This window comes from Lutra lutra, chromosome 5, assembly GCF_902655055.1.
Source record: "Lutra lutra chromosome 5, mLutLut1.2, whole genome shotgun sequence".
Taxonomy (NCBI): Eukaryota; Metazoa; Chordata; class Mammalia; order Carnivora; family Mustelidae; genus Lutra; species Lutra lutra.
In genome coordinates this window covers 44,031,039-44,048,527 of record NC_062282.1, presented here as the reverse complement: position 1 = coordinate 44,048,527, position 17,489 = coordinate 44,031,039, and the positions used below count along the sequence as shown (strand labels likewise).

The 17,489-nt window shown below is 47.3% G+C and overlaps 1 protein-coding gene across 2 annotated transcripts in view; it reads left to right on the top strand.

Annotated features, from left to right (window-relative positions):
• Positions 1–17,489, top strand: part of GLRA1 (glycine receptor alpha 1) — an 82,850-nt gene that overhangs the window by 27,681 nt on the left and 37,680 nt on the right. For both annotated transcript variants that reach the window (XM_047728987.1, XM_047728986.1), the window contains exons 2-3: positions 5,694–5,821; positions 12,141–12,208. In XM_047728987.1, the coding sequence (XP_047584943.1) occupies positions 5,694–5,821; positions 12,141–12,208 (196 nt within the window). The remainder of the gene's footprint in view (positions 1–5,693; positions 5,822–12,140; positions 12,209–17,489) is intronic.

Here is a 17,489-nt window from a genome sequence, read left to right as displayed (position 1 = left end):
TCCCCTATTTCTTCCAGGCCAACCCCACACCCCACCTTCAAGCTCTGCTATAAAAAATCGCTTTCCCCGCAAAGCCTCTTGGAAAGCCCCCACCGTCCCACTAAGTGCAGTCGGGCGCCCGTCCCTTGTGCTCACTGAACCCTTCGATTATAGGATTGGCCACACCTGAGGCACCTTCTAGTTCACATTCTCCTCTCCCTGCTCCACCGCCCTCCCCTTCTCAGCCCACACCTGCAGCTTCTCCTCCAGCCCTGCCTGCCTCTCCCTAGGTTACCCTCTGCCTGTTAGTCTCTCTCCTGCCCCTCACCTTATCCTCCCTGTTTCCCACCCTGGACCTCCTGACTTATCTACCGTGTTGAGCCATGGAGATGGCACCTGTCAGGGGGACTCCCTCTGCTAACCCAGAATGGCTCTTTGTGGTGTGGGGCCATGCAGGGTATAATTGAAAACCGTTTCTCACCCGTATGGTGCCAACCTCAGCTCATTTGAAATTCAGATTGACAGCTCCATATCGATTCCCTATTTCCAATTGATGTTGCAACAGGAGAATGAGAATCTGAGCATTGATCTGGCCTTTCTTCCAACGAATCCCTGAAACATGAGCTGTTCCACTGGAGAGAAATCTCGAGACTGGATTGGGAAAAACCACGTCACAGACATGCTCATGTTCCCTCAAAAGATTCCAGACAAATTTAGATGCCAAGAACAAATGTGTGTAAAGGGGGTTGGGGAGAGAGGGAATATTACGGACTTATAAAATGATAGTTTAGGGCCAGAAGGACTCTTAGAGACTATTCTAACCCCCTTATTTTGTAGCTTGGGAAACTGAAAGCCACAAAGGGGAGTGACTCTGAAGATCACACATCCCCCACTTCACAGTGTCCCCCTGCTTCCACCCCCCCACACCCCGCTTGGAAACCCAATCCTGGATCTTTCCACCGTCTCTTTCATTAGGAGTCAAAACTGAGGTCCTTTAAGTACCAAAGTCTCCCTGTGTGACAAATCTCCAGACACTAAGGTGACTCTGTCCAGTCACTGCAGCTTTTGCCATAAAGCCTTCCCAGTGAGGGACAGATAGCACACTTGGTCCCAGAAGACCTCACTGTCTTTCTGAAATTACTATTAATCAAATCTGTCTCAACCGAGTCTGATTCACTCCATTACATTGCAGTAATCCCTGAAACAATTTGCATCATTTCCAAATACTTTCATAGGGTCAGCAAATCCTCACAATCAAAGGTCTCGTTTCTCAGGTTCATCCCCAGCTTCTCCATTCAGTAGCTCACAGTCTATAAGCAAATGTTCAAGTTCACCAGAGGTAGTGGTTCTAAATGTGCACCAAGGGCTCCTTGATGCATATGTGCTCTGCACAAAAGCACAGAGCACAGATTTACTATAGAGGGCCCTTGAACTAATTCCCTGTGAACTGTGCTTTCTAAATATAGACGGAAATGTACAATGATTATCAAGTGGAGGGGCATGGCTATTTTGACATTCAAATAAAGACTCTGCATGTATAAAAGAATTAGAGAGATTTTGGTCTTGGGCAGTAAGAGATGGGGTAGTTCACACGGATTATCAGTGAATTATGATTGAGCTCTTTCCTTTTCAGCTCTCATTAAAGTCTAAGACAGGTGTTAATGTGTCTCCAACATTTTCGCAATCCTTGCTGGTCTTCCCCTGGGACTCTGGGCAGGCCTTGCGTTGTGAATGTTGGTAATCAATAGCGGGCAACTAGAATTTTAGGCTTCTCTTTTTGTTTTGTTTTCACCGCTTTCCCTCTTGGGGGTTATGTCTATTCCGGGAAACAATGGTGCTTTTTCATTTTTAAGTTGTGAAATACCAAGTCCGCTGTTTAAAAAGAGTAAGTTTGAAAGAAGTGAGGTGATTTAAGGAAACATTGTAACTGACGAGGACAGGTGGTGCAGAAACACAGAGTCAAAAATGTGAACGCGATCCCCAGAAAACCCACAGGTACGGGATACCAGCTGGGACTAGCGAATTTCAGAATTTCAAAGAATTCTTCCGTGAATCCCTTGAGGACACAGATCATGGGGCGACCGACAACCCTTTCTTCTCCACGTTTCAGGGTGGGGAGTACAGCTGCAGGATCAGAACTGTCGAGTCAGACTCCTGCTCTGATGCTCCCAGATGTCACAGAAAACCATAAGCTTCCACCACAAATAGTAACCATAGCAGCAAAGTTGTGGATACTGTTCACAGTTTACAAGGCTTTCCCATATGTTGTAGCTTTTGGATGAAGCAGCGCTTTAAAATTTGAGTTCTAGGGCACCTGGGTGGCTCAGTGGGTTAAGCCGCTGCCTTCGGCTCAGGTCATGATCTCGGAGTCCTGGGATCGAGCCCCGCATCGGGCTCTCTGCTCTCTCGGGGAGCCTGCTTCCTCCTCTCTCTCTGCCTGCTTGTGATCTCTCTGTCAAAAAAAAAAAAAAAAAAAAAAAAAAAGTATTAAAATTTGAGTTCTAAACCCTTCTGTTGTGAAAGTGCTGTGTGACCTGAGGCCAGTTACTTAACCTCTCAGAGTCTCCATGGCCTCGATTCAGCTACCCGTGCCAGAGCTTATAGGGAGTCAGTGGCCAGGTAACTGAACCGCAAATGCTGCAGACTTGAGAGCTGGGTGACCAGAGGAATCCTCGGCTTGGGGGAGGATTCTGGTATTAAATGGCACATTTTGCTAATAGCAAATGGTAGGGGGCAATTTGGGGCGAATTCATTCTCTCCCAGTATGGCATAATAGGATTCAGGCTTATGAAAGAGGCCTAAGGGCCAAGAGATGGCTGGTGTTCTCCTAGCTGCTGGGAGGGAGTACCATGTTCCCAAATCTTATTATCTGAGAGGAGGGGCTGGAGAGAGAACAGGAGCTTATGAAAGCTTCATAACCACCACTCCTAGAAAGGCTCTAGAAGTGAATTATAGCAGCAGAATTGTCGTAAATCACCAGTTGGATGCCTGTGGTCCCTTTGGCTCACGCCAGAGCCACAGAGCAGCCATGAGTCTGGTGCTGAATGGGGAAAAGGCTGGGACTGCGGTACTAACTTAGGCCCACAGCAGGCATCTGGAGAGATCTCCCAGTCACGCAGGGCCAGTGGTGCAGCAGAAAGAAGCAGTGAGACCAGAATATGCCCCCACACGTGCTCTGAAGTGCTTCAAACACACACGCACACATGCACACACACGTACACATGTACACACCACAGAGCAAGGCAAAAGCAAGACAATATGCCGAGTGCCCGCTATGTCCCAAGAACTGTCCTTGGTTGTTTTTCAGCTGTGCTACCTCAGTTACCACTCATGTAAAACCAATGTGACCTATGGGACAACTCAAGTTCAGAGAGGTTGAGTAACTTCCCCAAGGTCACACAGCTTATAAGTAAGTGAGACAGGATAAATTCCAGTCATCTGTTCTCACTGTTTTTGTGCTATCTTACATTACATTTCACGGTACATTTCAGAAGCACATACAGGTAATGCGCATACCACATCCACACATCCGCACAAGCCTTCCACACACTCACACCCTATACCCAACACGTACATCTACCCCACATGTACACACACAGATGCCACACGTAACAACACACTTTCACATGAACAGAGGTATTCACATGTTTGCACATACGTATCTGTGTAACACAATCCATCGCATCTCCACAAACACCCCATCACATCCCAGTCCTCACACACATCCGTACCCATCCACTCACTTGTACATATCACACCTAGAAACCTGTCCACATCACACCCTCTCACAAACATCCAGACTCTCTCTCTCTCTCTCACACACACACACACACACATACACACACACACACACACAGTAAAATGCATTGTCCCTCATCTTGACAATCATAACGAGCTCCTGAGTATGTGGATAAGGGATCTTCAGGTTAGGTAACATGAGTGTTTAATAATCCTGAAGTGCCTTCTGGACCTGCACAGGAATACCAGATCACTTTCGGTATTCTTCATTACTAGAAATAATAGTCTAATTACTTTAAAAATTGTTAATCCATACATGAATATTTATGAATACCCTACTAACCAGAATATTTGATTAATTCAAGTAGCATCGTATTCGTTCATTCATTCACCGTGCAGTCACCGAGTATCAATGATGCCTCAGACACCGTAGTAGACACAGCAGGGGATTGAAAGAACAAGTAAACAATAAATAAAAACACCATAATTCCTGGTCTTCAAACACAAGCACAATTATATTACCGGGTAGCATGGTCCAGTGCCTGGTGAGCGAGGGATGTGACAGGAAAGGGGGATGAGGAGACAAGATGGCTCTGGAGCTTGTAGACCTAGACAGTGGCCAAACTCTGGCGCTGTCTGGGGAAGTGGGATCTGCAGGAGCAAGTTCAGAGAGGAAGCTGGGGCATCACGTTCGTGAGATGAATTTGAGGCACGGGCAGGTTTGCAAATGAATAAAGGGGGCTTCTGCGGCAGCCAGGAGGAGACAGACTTGAGAGTCATCCCTTAGAGGTGATCACTTAAACCGTTAGAACTGTGAGATCAGAAACAAGCAAAGGTGAAAAACAAGAACGGTTGAGTGCGGATCTTTGGGGAACACAATATCCTACTTGGCTAGGTGACAGAAGCTCCCATCTTATGCAACACACACACACACACACACACACACACACACACACACACACACGTGCATGCACACACTCATCCCCCTACACATGGCCGTCCCGCAGCGTACCAGCTCCTGACAGCACCGCACACTACGGCTGCACCTGCTCCCAGCTATCTCCTGCTATCATTTCAGGACTAGGAAAGCTCTCTGGCCCAAAGCAACGCAAACAACTGTTTTTGAACCTTTTAACTTCCAATCTTGACCCTTCTTGGGGATCTGCGCATCTCTGAGAGCATGGCAGGGGGACAGCCACTGTTCGTAGACATCAGTAATTCACGCTATGGCATGAGTGAGGACCTGAAGCCGCTTTGTCGCTGGGGGCTGGTGACAGAGATGGTGTGGAGCACCCCCTCAGTCCACTCTCAGATCCCCCGGTCTGGACGCACAGAGGCAGGCTGGTTTACTCGGGGACGTCCCTCCGCGTCTTCCGCTAACTGTGCTTCAACGTTCCCAACTGAGCGTTTTCAAAAGCGTATGTTTCGTGAGACGGTGGTCCCCTAAGTATAGGCCTCCAAGCTTGTTAAAGCTTCTGAGAAGACTCGAGGTAAAGATGCCTGATTAAATTTCTGTTCCTGAATGTATTTGACTCGGGCAACCTTTTTTTTTTTTTTTAATTAGTGGCTGATTCTGAAGAGCAGCTTCGGGGAAAGGCTAGACTATGAGATCTCTGAGAGTCTCTGGATGAGTTTTCCCCCAGACCCGTGAGAGTGCAGGGCCTCCTGGAAAGCTAACCCTTCAACCTCCTCCCCAGGGAGGCCCAGCAGCCGAGTGTGATTGCACAAAATCCCAGAGACGAAGCCTGAGGAGGCAGAGGCTTCTCGGCAGCCTCAGACCCACAGCCGCCTGCCAGGGTCCCGTGTTGGCCGACAGCTGGCCAAGTAAACAGCTGAACCTGGTCTTTCCTCATTAAGGACACACACTGCCTATTTCTCAGGCTGAGAACACTCTTGGTGGTTCTTGGGTGCAGGGGAGGCTGGTCTGTGAGCTCAGGGTCATCATTAACCCTCTGCTTTCCTCTCTCCTTTCTTAGCCTTGCTGCGTCCAAGGAGGCTGAAGCCGCCCGCTCCGCGCCCAAGCCTATGTCACCCTCGGATTTCCTGGATAAGCTAATGGGGAGAACCTCTGGATATGACGCCAGGATCAGGCCCAACTTTAAAGGTAGAGAAAACTTGCCTTCCAGATCCTCCGGGATCTGCTTTCCTAGATTACAGAAGCAGGCAGTGTGGTATTGTATGCAGATGGTAAACTCCTGCGATGAATCCCGTGACTCTTCCCTCCCGCAGATGCAGACATTGCTAGTCAGTTCTGTCTCTCTTCCCCACCAAGTCCAAACAAATTTTCAGAGAATTGTCCTCAGCAGTCCCTCTGGTTGCCACGAGTCAGTAGGTGAATTAAAATCTACTGGCAGGGGGTGCCTGGGTGGCTCAGTGGGTTAGGGCCTCTGCCTTCGGCTCAGGTCATGATCTCAGGGTCCTGGGATTGAGCCCCGCATGGGCCTCTCTGCTGAGCAGGGAGCCTGCTTCCCCTCTCTCTCTGCCTGCCTCTCTGCCTACTTATGATCTCTGTCAAAAAAAAAAAAAAAAAAAAAAGTCTTAAAACCTACTGACTCCCTCTGGCATAACGGACAGATAGACAAACATGGAATGTGGGGAAACAGGTCCACATTTTGCTTCAGGCTCAAACGTATGCTCTGAACTTTGATAAGTCACTTCCCTGTTCTGGGCTTCAGTTCCTCATCTCTGCGGGGATTGAGTGAGCTGTACCTGTGGGCTTTAAACTATGCTTCATGGAGCTCTTAGCCTTCCACTATGTGCCCGAAAAGGGAGTTGAGGGAATAAGGAGCAAACTCACCCTCGCTTCTCCACCAAGCCGTCCTACTTTTATTTGTTTTAGAGAAGAAACTTCCAACAAAAATTCATCTGCTGGAAGTTCCCAGGGATTAATATATAATTTTGAAACGTTCTATTCTCAGAGTCACGATTTCAAATGGCTACAGAGATTAGGCAGGTCACTTTACTGAGTGAGGTGAGCCAAAAGTAAGGCCAAAGGGGGTTGTAGGGACTGTGGAGAAATAGAGGTGCGGACCCCTTGAAAGGGGACAGCCTCTCCTTAGCCCCAGCCCACAGTTACCCTGCAGGAATCAGGGCCCCACATTTCCAGATCATCCAGTATTCTAAGAAGAGCCAGAAATCAAGATTTATGCAAAATTTCCTGATGCCAAAAACATATAAATTTAAACAAAACACGTTTGTGAGCCAGATACGCCCTGTGGGTGACCAATTTACAAATCCTCAGTGGAGTGATCTGAAAAGCTTCTTTCAGCTCAGAGTCCTACAAGATCCCGATGTCTGTTACTAGAGGAGATGGGTCCCCTTTGTCCGTGGATGCCCCAGAAGTTGCAGTGATCTCAAGCAGAGCAGAGTTCTGCAGGTGTGGTCTTGGGGTGCTCCTGGGACCCTGCATACTCTGACCTTCCCCCCCAGGACCCCTGCAGAAATCTGATTTCAAGGACTAGCCTAGCCTCCGAAGACTGCGAGGACTGCTAGCCTCCGAATCAATTCTTGCTTGCAGATGCCCTTCCTCACTGTTCCTTTTGGCTCAAGTCCAAGACCAAATAAGGGATGTGACAGCTGGTAACAGCTTCCTAATATTTGCTTACCTTGCTCCCCGTTCCCTACGTACCCTTCTCAGAGTGCTCTGCAAATGAAGAGTGGTCTGTGAGATGCACTGGGGTTGATTCTTGGGGGCCCACCTCCCACTCCTGTTTACCTCCAGGCTCCCCTGGTCCCTTCTCCTGAGGCCCTATCTTCCAGCATCCTTAGCATTACCCTGGTTCCCTCAAGGACAGGTAAGGACCAAGGTTGCTGCCATAGTGTCTGGACCCCAGCCCTTCACCAGGGTCACAATCTCAGACACCCAGAAGGATCAGGTAGGACACCTGAGTGATGCAGGATGGGGATAAGGGAAAACCAGAAAGCATAGGCTCAGCCAAGGGCAGCCACCTGTCAGGTCCTAAGGTAGCTGCCAGGTAGGAATGCAGGCCCCGCGGCAGCACGCCTTCCGAGATAAGACTTGAGTCTGGGGTTTTCTGTGAAATCTTCCAAGTTGTCAGCTAAATGATATCTTTTAGAAACACCATTGGCCAAATCGAACACATTCAAGACCTGACTGCCAGGTTACCTCCGGCACTGCTGGCAATTTTCCGAAATTCCGGCCCACCTCGCCCCCTGGTGGGCTCTCTCGGAACTCCATCTGAGTGCCACAGTCCAGCTCTCCTGAGAAAGGAGAGTGGAACTCAATTGTGTGCGTACGCATCCAGGGCTCATGTATTCGTCATCCTTTATGCACAGCACTGCACTTGGCACATAGATGGCCCTCAATAAACCTTTCAACATGGAATAAATGAACGAATGAACCAAAATCTATGATAAGACTTAGAACAGTTAAGTGACTTTCCCAAGGGATTCCATCAAGACTAGGGATTTTCACTCAGTTAACTACATTCACTTCTTTGTCTAATGCTACTGATTTGTTGATTTATTTAATCGTTCATTTATTTACTTACTGACTTGCTTAGCAGTGGACAGTTTTAAGATATAAACTTGCACCCAGACTATAAAATTATTGAATCAGGGCCCTTCTCCTCCCCAGTCTGAGAGACTTACTTTGAACATCTGGGCCCCAAATCTACAGGACTAGATAATGTCTTAGACTTTTCCCAAACCTGCAGCATCTCTACCCACTTTGGTGCCCTCCAAGTCAGGCTTGAGCATGGTACATCTTTCTGGAACACCCTCTACAGCCCCTACCCGACCTCACTGCCCGGGAAATGGGAAGCAAGGTTTCTCTGTTCTCCCTCATGGTAAGAGCTGAAATGTTGGCATGAGGGTTCTCCTGCCCCTGAGTCCTCTGGTCCCTTCACACTTCCACTCAAAGCACAAATAGGATTTCCAAAAGCCCCATACAAACCACAGAGCTCCCAAAAAGGCCGTGTAGATAAGGCCCTGTGACCCTAACACAGAGGAAGAGGCCTACGTTGTCTGAAAACTCCACGGAGTGATTAATCACTCAGCAGTTCCCTTCAAGCACCAGAAAACTTGCCTGCTCTTGACTCTCCTGAAGACGGAGTGGTAGGAACAGCAGCCTCAGTCTGCAGAGCATAGTGGCAATACAAATCAGAACATGGAAGGAAAGTGTGCAAAAACTGAAGTTCAGTCCTCGCACGGCTGACTGGACAGTGCAACCCAAAGGCCATCCCTTGACATACCTGGGCCTCTATTTCTGCATCTATAAAACAATCCAGTAGGACGTAGGCCCTTCTAGCACTGATAGTCTGTATCTTTCTTAAGACTTTGTGTAGGATAATGGCTCCCAGGATCAGGGACCCAGCCTAATACCAACACATACACAAAAGCAAAATTAAACTTTAATATTTAATGAAATATATACATTATCCTGCTGCCAAAGGCAGCCAGATTGTAATTTTCTTGAGGATAATTTAATTTCAGATTTATATCAATGAACCGCACCTCCCCATGGGGTCCCTTTCGCTGGCGCCCTCTCACACACATAAATCAGGATCTAATTTATATGGGAGTCACAGCAGCAGACACTTGCAGGGCCTGGGTGGGAACTCTGAGTGCGTCATTTCGAGGCACGGGCAGTAACTCTTTGGGGCATCTTAATGGTATGAGACCAAATGAAAAGAAAAGCCTGGGTCTGAGTCTAAATGAGGTGGGGGGGGGATTTTTTTTAATGGGTCTTTGTTTAGGTGGAAGTGACGAGGAGGCAGATTTCCACTCAGCATAGGGGAAATTTTTTAGCAGAACAGAAGTAACCAGCTATGGAAAGAGCTGCGGACTAGGAAATGAGTTCCCCGCTGTCGGAGGTGCTCAAGCACTCAGGCTTGAGCAGGCAGCTCGTGCCACTCTAGCAGTGGTCCCTAAACTTGGCTGTGCATGAGAATCACCCCTGTCGCTTGTTAAATAATACATTCTGGGCTAAGCTCCCATGATTCAGGTTCACTGGGTCCGGGATCGGGCTGAGGAATCTGCAGTTTAAATGGTTACCCAGGGGTGCCTGGGTGGCTCAGTGGGTTAGGCCTCTGCCTTTGGCTCAGGTCATGATCTCAGGGTTCTGGGATCGAGCCCCTCTCTGCTCGGCAGGGAGCCTGTTTCCCCGCCTCTCTCTCTCTGCCTGTGTCTCTGCCTACTCGTGATCTCTGTCAAATAAATAAATAAAATCTTTAAAATAAGTAGATAGATAGATAGATGGTTCCCCAGTGATTCTACAGCAGTTTGGGAAGAAATTGATGAGGTGACCCTTAAGAAATCCTTCAGTCCCCAAATCCTGTAACCTTGGAGTTCACATGGATGGCTTCCATAAGGGAATTCCAAACCAAAGGAGCTCAGAGTGTCTACCTAGATCCAGAGCTAGTCTCCCAGACTGATGGGGAAGTTGGGACCTAGAAATGGGAAGGGGCATGCCTGAATCAAACTGCCCGTGAATATCGGAGCTGTGTCGAAAACCCACGGAGCCTGGCACTCCCTTGGAGGGAAAGCCTGGATTCCCACCACAAGACCCTTCCTACACACCAAGATTTCTAAAAAGAAGGAAACTTTGACTGAGTCTGGGTAAAATGTTTGGGCTGCTCTTTAAAGAGGGGCAGAGAGGAGTGGATCACAGAGGACACAAAGACATCTGCTTCCTTCTCTCCACAATCAGAAAACTTGGGTGTGAGTCCTAACTCCACCACCTGCTGGCCAAATAAGCCTAAGTTAAGTCATTAAAACTCCAGCTCCGCAGCAGAGATAGTGATTTCGTCCTGGACCCCTCAGGACCTCATGAGGATCAACAAGAAAGCAGGCCTGAAAAATTTCACAGATTGCATATCGCAATCTCCTTGTGAAGGATTATGAGTTATTATCCAAGTCTTACCCACCTTCAAGGTCAGCTCAAGGTTTATTACCTTCAGAAGATCTTTCCTTATGCCTTGCTCTCCAGAACCTCTCTTAGACCTAGACTCCTACTGTTCATAGCAATCTTACCCATAGTCTCACACCCCTCTCTGGTTACTTTTTTTTTTTTTTTAAAGATTTTATTTATTTATTTGACTGAGAAAGATCACACGTAGGCAGAGAGGCAGGCAGAGAGAGGAGGAAGCAGACTCCCTGCTGAGCAGAGAGCCCGACGTGGAGCTTGATCCCAGGACCCTGAGATCATGACCTGAGCCGAAGGCAGAGGCTTTAACCCACTGAGCCACCCAGGCGTCCCTGGTTACTTTTTTTTTAAAAGATTTTATTTATTTATTTGACAGACAGAGATCACAAGTAGGCAGAGAGGCAGGCAGAGAGGGAGAGGAGGGGAAGCAGGCTCCCTGCTGAGCAGAGAGCCAGATGCTGGGCTCGATCCCAGGACCTGAGATCATGACCTGAGCCAAAGGGAGAGGCTTAATGCACTGAGCCACCCAGGCACCCCAGCCCTCTCTGGTTATTTTATATTGGACCCTTTGTTAGCTCATGGGGAAGCCCAGTGCTTAAAATCCTGCATTCTACCACTCTGTGACCTTGAGCATGTCCCTTCCTCTCTCCGAATCTCTTTCTTCCAAGTACAGCCAGTCATTAGCTTTGGAATTAGAGAAATCTGAACTCTAACTCTGGCTCAACCTCTTACTAGCTGTGTGGTCATGAGCAAATAATCTCTCGGAGCCTTTGTTTGCTCATTGACAAAATGGAGGTAATAACTGTATCTTCTTCTGGAGTTGTGTAGGGGATATGAGATAGTATTGGTAACACTCTCAAGACAGCAGCAAACCCTGTAATGCTCAGTAGTAGGTAACTGCTACAATTAATAGTATAAAATGAAGAGATTGGGTTTCAACTGGACAGAGGTCCCCTAACAATGAGATCCCAAAGAACAAATATTCCTCCATGTCTTTCCTACCTTTTGCAGTAGAATTCAAATAGCTTGCCTGGAAAGTATTTAATAAAGACTTACGGACTTCCCTTGAGGTTCCCTCTGGATTCCTCAGCTGGTAATCCCCATCCATGCCCTTTCAGGCAATCTTTCTTGGTTCATAAGTTCAAGGCAAGGAACTTGCTGTTCCTTGCAATTCCCAAGATGGCCTCCAAATGCTGGAGCCGTAAATACATGTCAGCCACAGATTAAAAGGCAGCCGATGGGGTTTGGGGAAGGGATTTCAGCCATATGGCAGGACGATGAATCATCCTATGTTAATGAAAGTACATCCTAGCTCAGCCTCTGGTGTTCTGTACCTGGTGCTCACTTGGGGACCAGGGAATCTGGCACAGTCATGTGGCTGGGAGTCCCCTGCTGCTCAGGGGTGGGGTGGAGGGCAAGTAAGGGTCTCCTCCACCAAGAGGGAGCCATCCCTGAAGTCAGTGTTCCAAGAAGGGTCCTGTCCTGTGGGTTTCTTCCTGGCCGTGGAGCTAAGCAGGAAATCTCTCTTGATTGGCAGGTCCCCCGGTGAATGTGAGCTGCAACATTTTCATCAACAGCTTCGGTTCCATTGCAGAGACAACTATGGTGAGTGAGTCAAAATATAGGCTGCTATTTCCTGCTGGGGACATCTCACTCCCAGAAGTATGTCCCCTCTGCACTGGGCTCCCCTGAGCAGGTAGGGAATCTGGTATTTTTTTCAGATCTCCAGTGCGTACTGTGCGACTTGGGTATTGTTACTGTCTTATTCAGTGTTCTGGGTGAAGACATCCATCTGCAAACGGCCAAAGAGCCAGCAGGGCTAGTGCACGCCAAACACCCAGGACCACAGACATAAAATTAAGGCAACAGGCTGAAGTTTTATATGAAAAGAAAATGTTGGGATGCTGGGTGGCTCAGTCGGTTAAATGTCTGCCTTCGGCTCAGGTCATGATCTCAGGGTCCTGGGATGGAGTCTCACATCAGCCTCCCTGCTCAGCGGGGAGTCTGCTTCTCCCTCTGCCTGCTGCTCCCTTTGCTTATGCGCTCTCTCTCTCTCTCTCTGACAAATAAATTAATAAAATCTTTTTTTAAAAATGGAAAAAAGAAAATGTAAAAAGCTACTTGTAAGTTTATAATTCAACTATGCAAGAGCAGAAGACTGCTTCTAGAAGCCTCAATGGGTCTATTGGGTTGATTTGAGTCCTCTCTATGCTTTTGTGTGTATTTCAACATTCTCATTGTAAAAAGCTTAAAATAAATCACTATACTGGAAAAAAAGACCAGAAGGGAAAAATACGAAAACATTAATAGCAATTCTCCCTGGACTGCAGACTTACAGATAATTTTTAATTTTCTTCTTTCATTCTTTCCCTATTTTTTGAGTTTCTGCAAGGAGCAAATATTGCATCTGTGATTATAAATACTTTACTACTTTAAAATTTTTTCCCAATCCTTGAAAACAAAGGAACAACAAAAAATCAATTGTACTGGTTTTGAAAGGAGTGATCGAACTTGTGAGAAAGTAATTAGAGCTGCCTAAAGTCAGCGCTTTATGAGCCAAGTGAGAGCGGGCAGCCAATCACCAAGTCCTTGTTACTGTCACCAAGACAGCTGTTACTGCCAGGAAGTCCATTTCTGGACATCCACCCATTTCTGGACATCCCACTACCCCAGTCAAATTCGGCTCCCATGGGACTTGCTCACGTTACTGCAAAAGAGTCTTAAATCTCATCCGGCCCCACTCCAAGCCCTCTTTCTCACACATTGGTCTTCCTGAAACACAGATCCAACCACACCATTGTCCTGTTCAGTGCCTCCCTGGTGTCTCCCCGTCACTTTCATTAAGCCCCAATTCCTTTGCAAATCTTAGAAGACCCTCGGTGATTCTGCCCTGCCTCACTTCTTCTCTCTCTCACATCCTCTTCTGGATAATGGAAAGGCCTAGAGTTCTCCAGACAGGCATGTCTCTGTGCTGATGCCATGGAGGATTCTGCCTAGAGCACCACACCAGCCCTCCTTCCCCTACTGACTCCTTCCTATTCTCCTCTAAGTCTATACTGGACTTACCTGCAGAAGCAGCTGGCATACTTTCACACCTGTGTACACGTGTGAGCTCACCTGCATTCTTGACCCAAGGCTACAATGAGTTCTTTCCACCCATTCTCGTGACACATTTTACAGTGTCCGTAGTAGCACTTACCACTCAGTAAGTAACATGGAACACGGTTAACGGTCTGCTTATTCATCCCTGCTCTCGCTACCATGTAACTTAGTGCTGGGGTGCAATCTTGTCTCATTTCCTGTGGCAACCTCAGCAGCTGGCACAGTGATTTAATAACATGTGCTCGGTGACTTTTTAAGATAAATAAACCAAACATCAAGTAGGGTCTGTTGATTCACACAATTATTTGGTCCTAAATGTTTATGGAGATTAGATCTAATCTTTCAATCCCAGACTGGCAAAAATCACTGAGCTCTCTAGGTCATGGGGCAAATGGTCCAAAATCTGTCCTTTTGCAAAGATAGGGTCTTTGTCTTGATAGGGTCCAGTCGACCCTGACTGCATCCAAAGGACAACTGATCAAACTCTCTAAAATTTAATAGGCCTATTATCTCCAAAAGGAGATGATCCCACCTATTGATTAGGAACAAACATGGCTGCCTTTCATTGGTATCCAGGTCAAAAAGCCAAGTTTTCCCACACTTCAAATGGATGTCTGGAGAGCTCCTAATGCTTTTCTTCTTATCGCTCCCAAATCAGAAGCACATTATTCATATGCTCTGTGTGGTGAGTGTTGACACTTGCATCCTTCTTCTGGAATGGTAAGTAGTCATCAGATCAAGTCAGGGATCTCCCAGCTCTGTAAAGAACTTGGTTCTTGGAGGATGGGTGTACACACCTGCTCTCCAACTCGTTTCCCAACAATGGCTGCACAGAAATCGATTTCCTAGACACAGGGTCCTCCTAAAAGAATAGCAGTTTTGCCCCTATCTTGTGTGGGGTTACAAGCCTGGCTCTGGCATCACACAGACCCGACCTCACTCACTGTGTATGAGGAGCTGACTTGCTTCATGTCTTTAAGCTTCGTAAAATCCCAGTGGTGACTAACATACTGACTTCATCAAGGTATCATGGGTAGAAATTATGTGCAAGAAAGTTTTTATCACAGTAAATGCTTTTTGTCAGTGCTCTTAATATTTCCCGTGATAATGTTGATAATGATGACAACGGAGCCCCCAAAGCTTTCACTGATCAGCGTAGGACCTTGACCCTCCATTTCCCCTCTCCCATGTCTCCTGTCTACCTTTCCAGACTTCAGTCCTGGTGCCTTTTGCTCTCTCTAGAGACAGCATAGCAATTAAGACACAATCTTCCATGGCCAGACAAAACTTGAGGTTCAGCCCCATGACTCTGGACAGGGTAGCCTGAGTCAGCCTCCTCATCTGTAGAGTGGGGTACCAGTAGCCTCCCCCTTATGACCTGTTGTAAGGATTAGGAAACAAAGCATAGAGAATGCCACGCACAGTGCTTGACACAAAGTACAAGCACAGTGAATATCAGCCATAATTATTAAATAGCACTTGCAATTTTCAACACATTCTACACCCACTCTCTCATCTGATGCCTGCACTAACTCCTCGGTCTTCCAAGCACTCTGTACGCGGTAGACATGGTCGACACTCTGTCGCTCAGTGTGCAGCTGAGGAAGCAGATACAGACACACCAGCTGGGGCTAAAGACCCAGTTCTCCTGACCCATAGAAGGTGTTCCCTGTGCACCACACTGAGTCACATCAAAGTGCAAAGACTCAGGAAATCAAGGAACCACAGAGCTGCACAGCAGGCTTAAGCAACCACCTAAGCATCACAAACGTGGAAATCCAACCTCACCTAGTGCCAGGCTCAGCACGCCTCAGGGGAAAATCGTGCACACTAAAACTGGAGCTGGCCCACAAGGGAAGCCCAGGGGGACATGGCCCCCTGCGGGGGAGAAACCAAATCCACAGACAAAGAATGAAGACTTGGCAATGACCTGCCTCCTTGGGAGTGGTCCACTGGTGACATAGTTTTCTCCTTAATAATGTTAATCCAGAATAGGAGTTAACCATGTTCAGCTCGTACATTCCACGATACTATCATTTTCCTCCCCACTGGGTCCTTAGTTATCTATATGCATTTCATTTATTTTGCAGATAATTTCCAAAGAACATAACCTAGTATCTCAGAACTAGAAAAAAAACCTTAAGAAATTGTCGAAGGCAGTCCTTCATTTTACAGAGAAGGAATCTGACTGCCAGAGTGGGGACATCACTTGAACAAGGTCACAAACCATGGTACAAGTGTGACAGAAATCCAGGTCGAATGCTGTTTGTGTGGCCAAGGCTTCCCTTCCCCCGCTCACCTTCTTTCTCACCTAGATCCCACCGACCACACCGTTTGGACCATTTTCCCATTCGAGCCTCTTTCCTTGTCACTCTGAATATACTTGGAGAGCAAGACAGGAGCCACAACCACACTTTAAATGCTACTGCGGGCCAGGCAGTGAGCAGAGCACTCCTGCCTATGTCATCTCATTCAGAGCTCATGACAACCTCCGTGAAGCATGACATATTATCTCCATTTTACAGATAAGTAAGCAGAGGCTCAGAAAGGTTAAGTTACTTGCATAAAGTCACACAGCTGATCAGTGGCAGAGGTAGGATTTGAACTCGGATCTGATCTCCCCCCAAAGCCCATCTTCTCCTGAGCCAAATATAAATATATCATTCCTGGATGTTTGGAATTCCCCAGGCCTTGCTTGTTTCCTTTCATCATAAGGAAATCAGGGATGAAGGAGAACTTCACTGAATAGACTCCCAGCCCAGAACCTGGTCTTGCCAACCACGCAAAAAGCTGGTGGTGCCTCCTGGGCCCATGGCAATGTGGACAGAGTCCCAGTGGCAGAAACTTTCCAGGCTGTGTTTGTTCTCCCAGAGCAGCAGGAGTGCAGAGCAGCTCTATAAACAGCTGGAGTCCCCAGGCCCAACTGTCTGCTTCCCGGGGCCTGGCTTTATTCACCAGAGCTAACAGACCTGAGAGCAGAGAGAGGCAGCCAGAAAAGCAACGGGGATCTCTACCCATTCCTGACGAGGGGAACGCTGAAGCTGCCAGACCTTCATCTGACCTTTCCAGGGACTTTCATTGAGGCAAGGCAGAAAATGAGTGCAGGGTTGGAACAGGAATGGAAAAGAGAGAAGAAGGAAGGGGGGCCTGAACTAGAGCAGCTCCCTTGGCAGGCTATAAGAGAAAGATCTGGAGCTGGAACCCAGGAGGATGCATCCAGCTTGTCAGGACATATGGAAGTGTGCCTTAAGTGCTTAGACTGCAGAATCTATGTGTCTGTGTAGTACTTACACAGGTGTAAACTGTGGGACTATGCACTCGTGCGAATGTGAATGGACCTAGGCATGGGCATAGTGCGTGCTGGCTTAAAGATACTGAAATAGGTAACCTCAATGAGACATGTGTCTGACCAAGTACAGTATGAACATAGGTATGTCTGCTCCTGTGGTTGTAAGTGTACAAGTAATAAGTGTGGGTTGCATGTTTCTGTATGCACACATAATTGCAAGAATACATAAAAGTACTTAAAAGTGAATGTACAGGAAGTTCTTATGTTCAGTTCTGTAATTATATACAGGGGCTTATGAGTAGATGAGCATGTATTTCGGTATACGTCAGCATTTGGGTGAGCACACTTGTATGTGTGTGTATGCACATGCATGTGAATGTATGGACACACGATTACATGTGAATAAGTGAGAGTTTTTAAGTATGTATCAGTATGTGGGTACGAATATGTATGTGCATGTATGCAGGTGCACATGGGAGTGTGCACGTGTGGGGA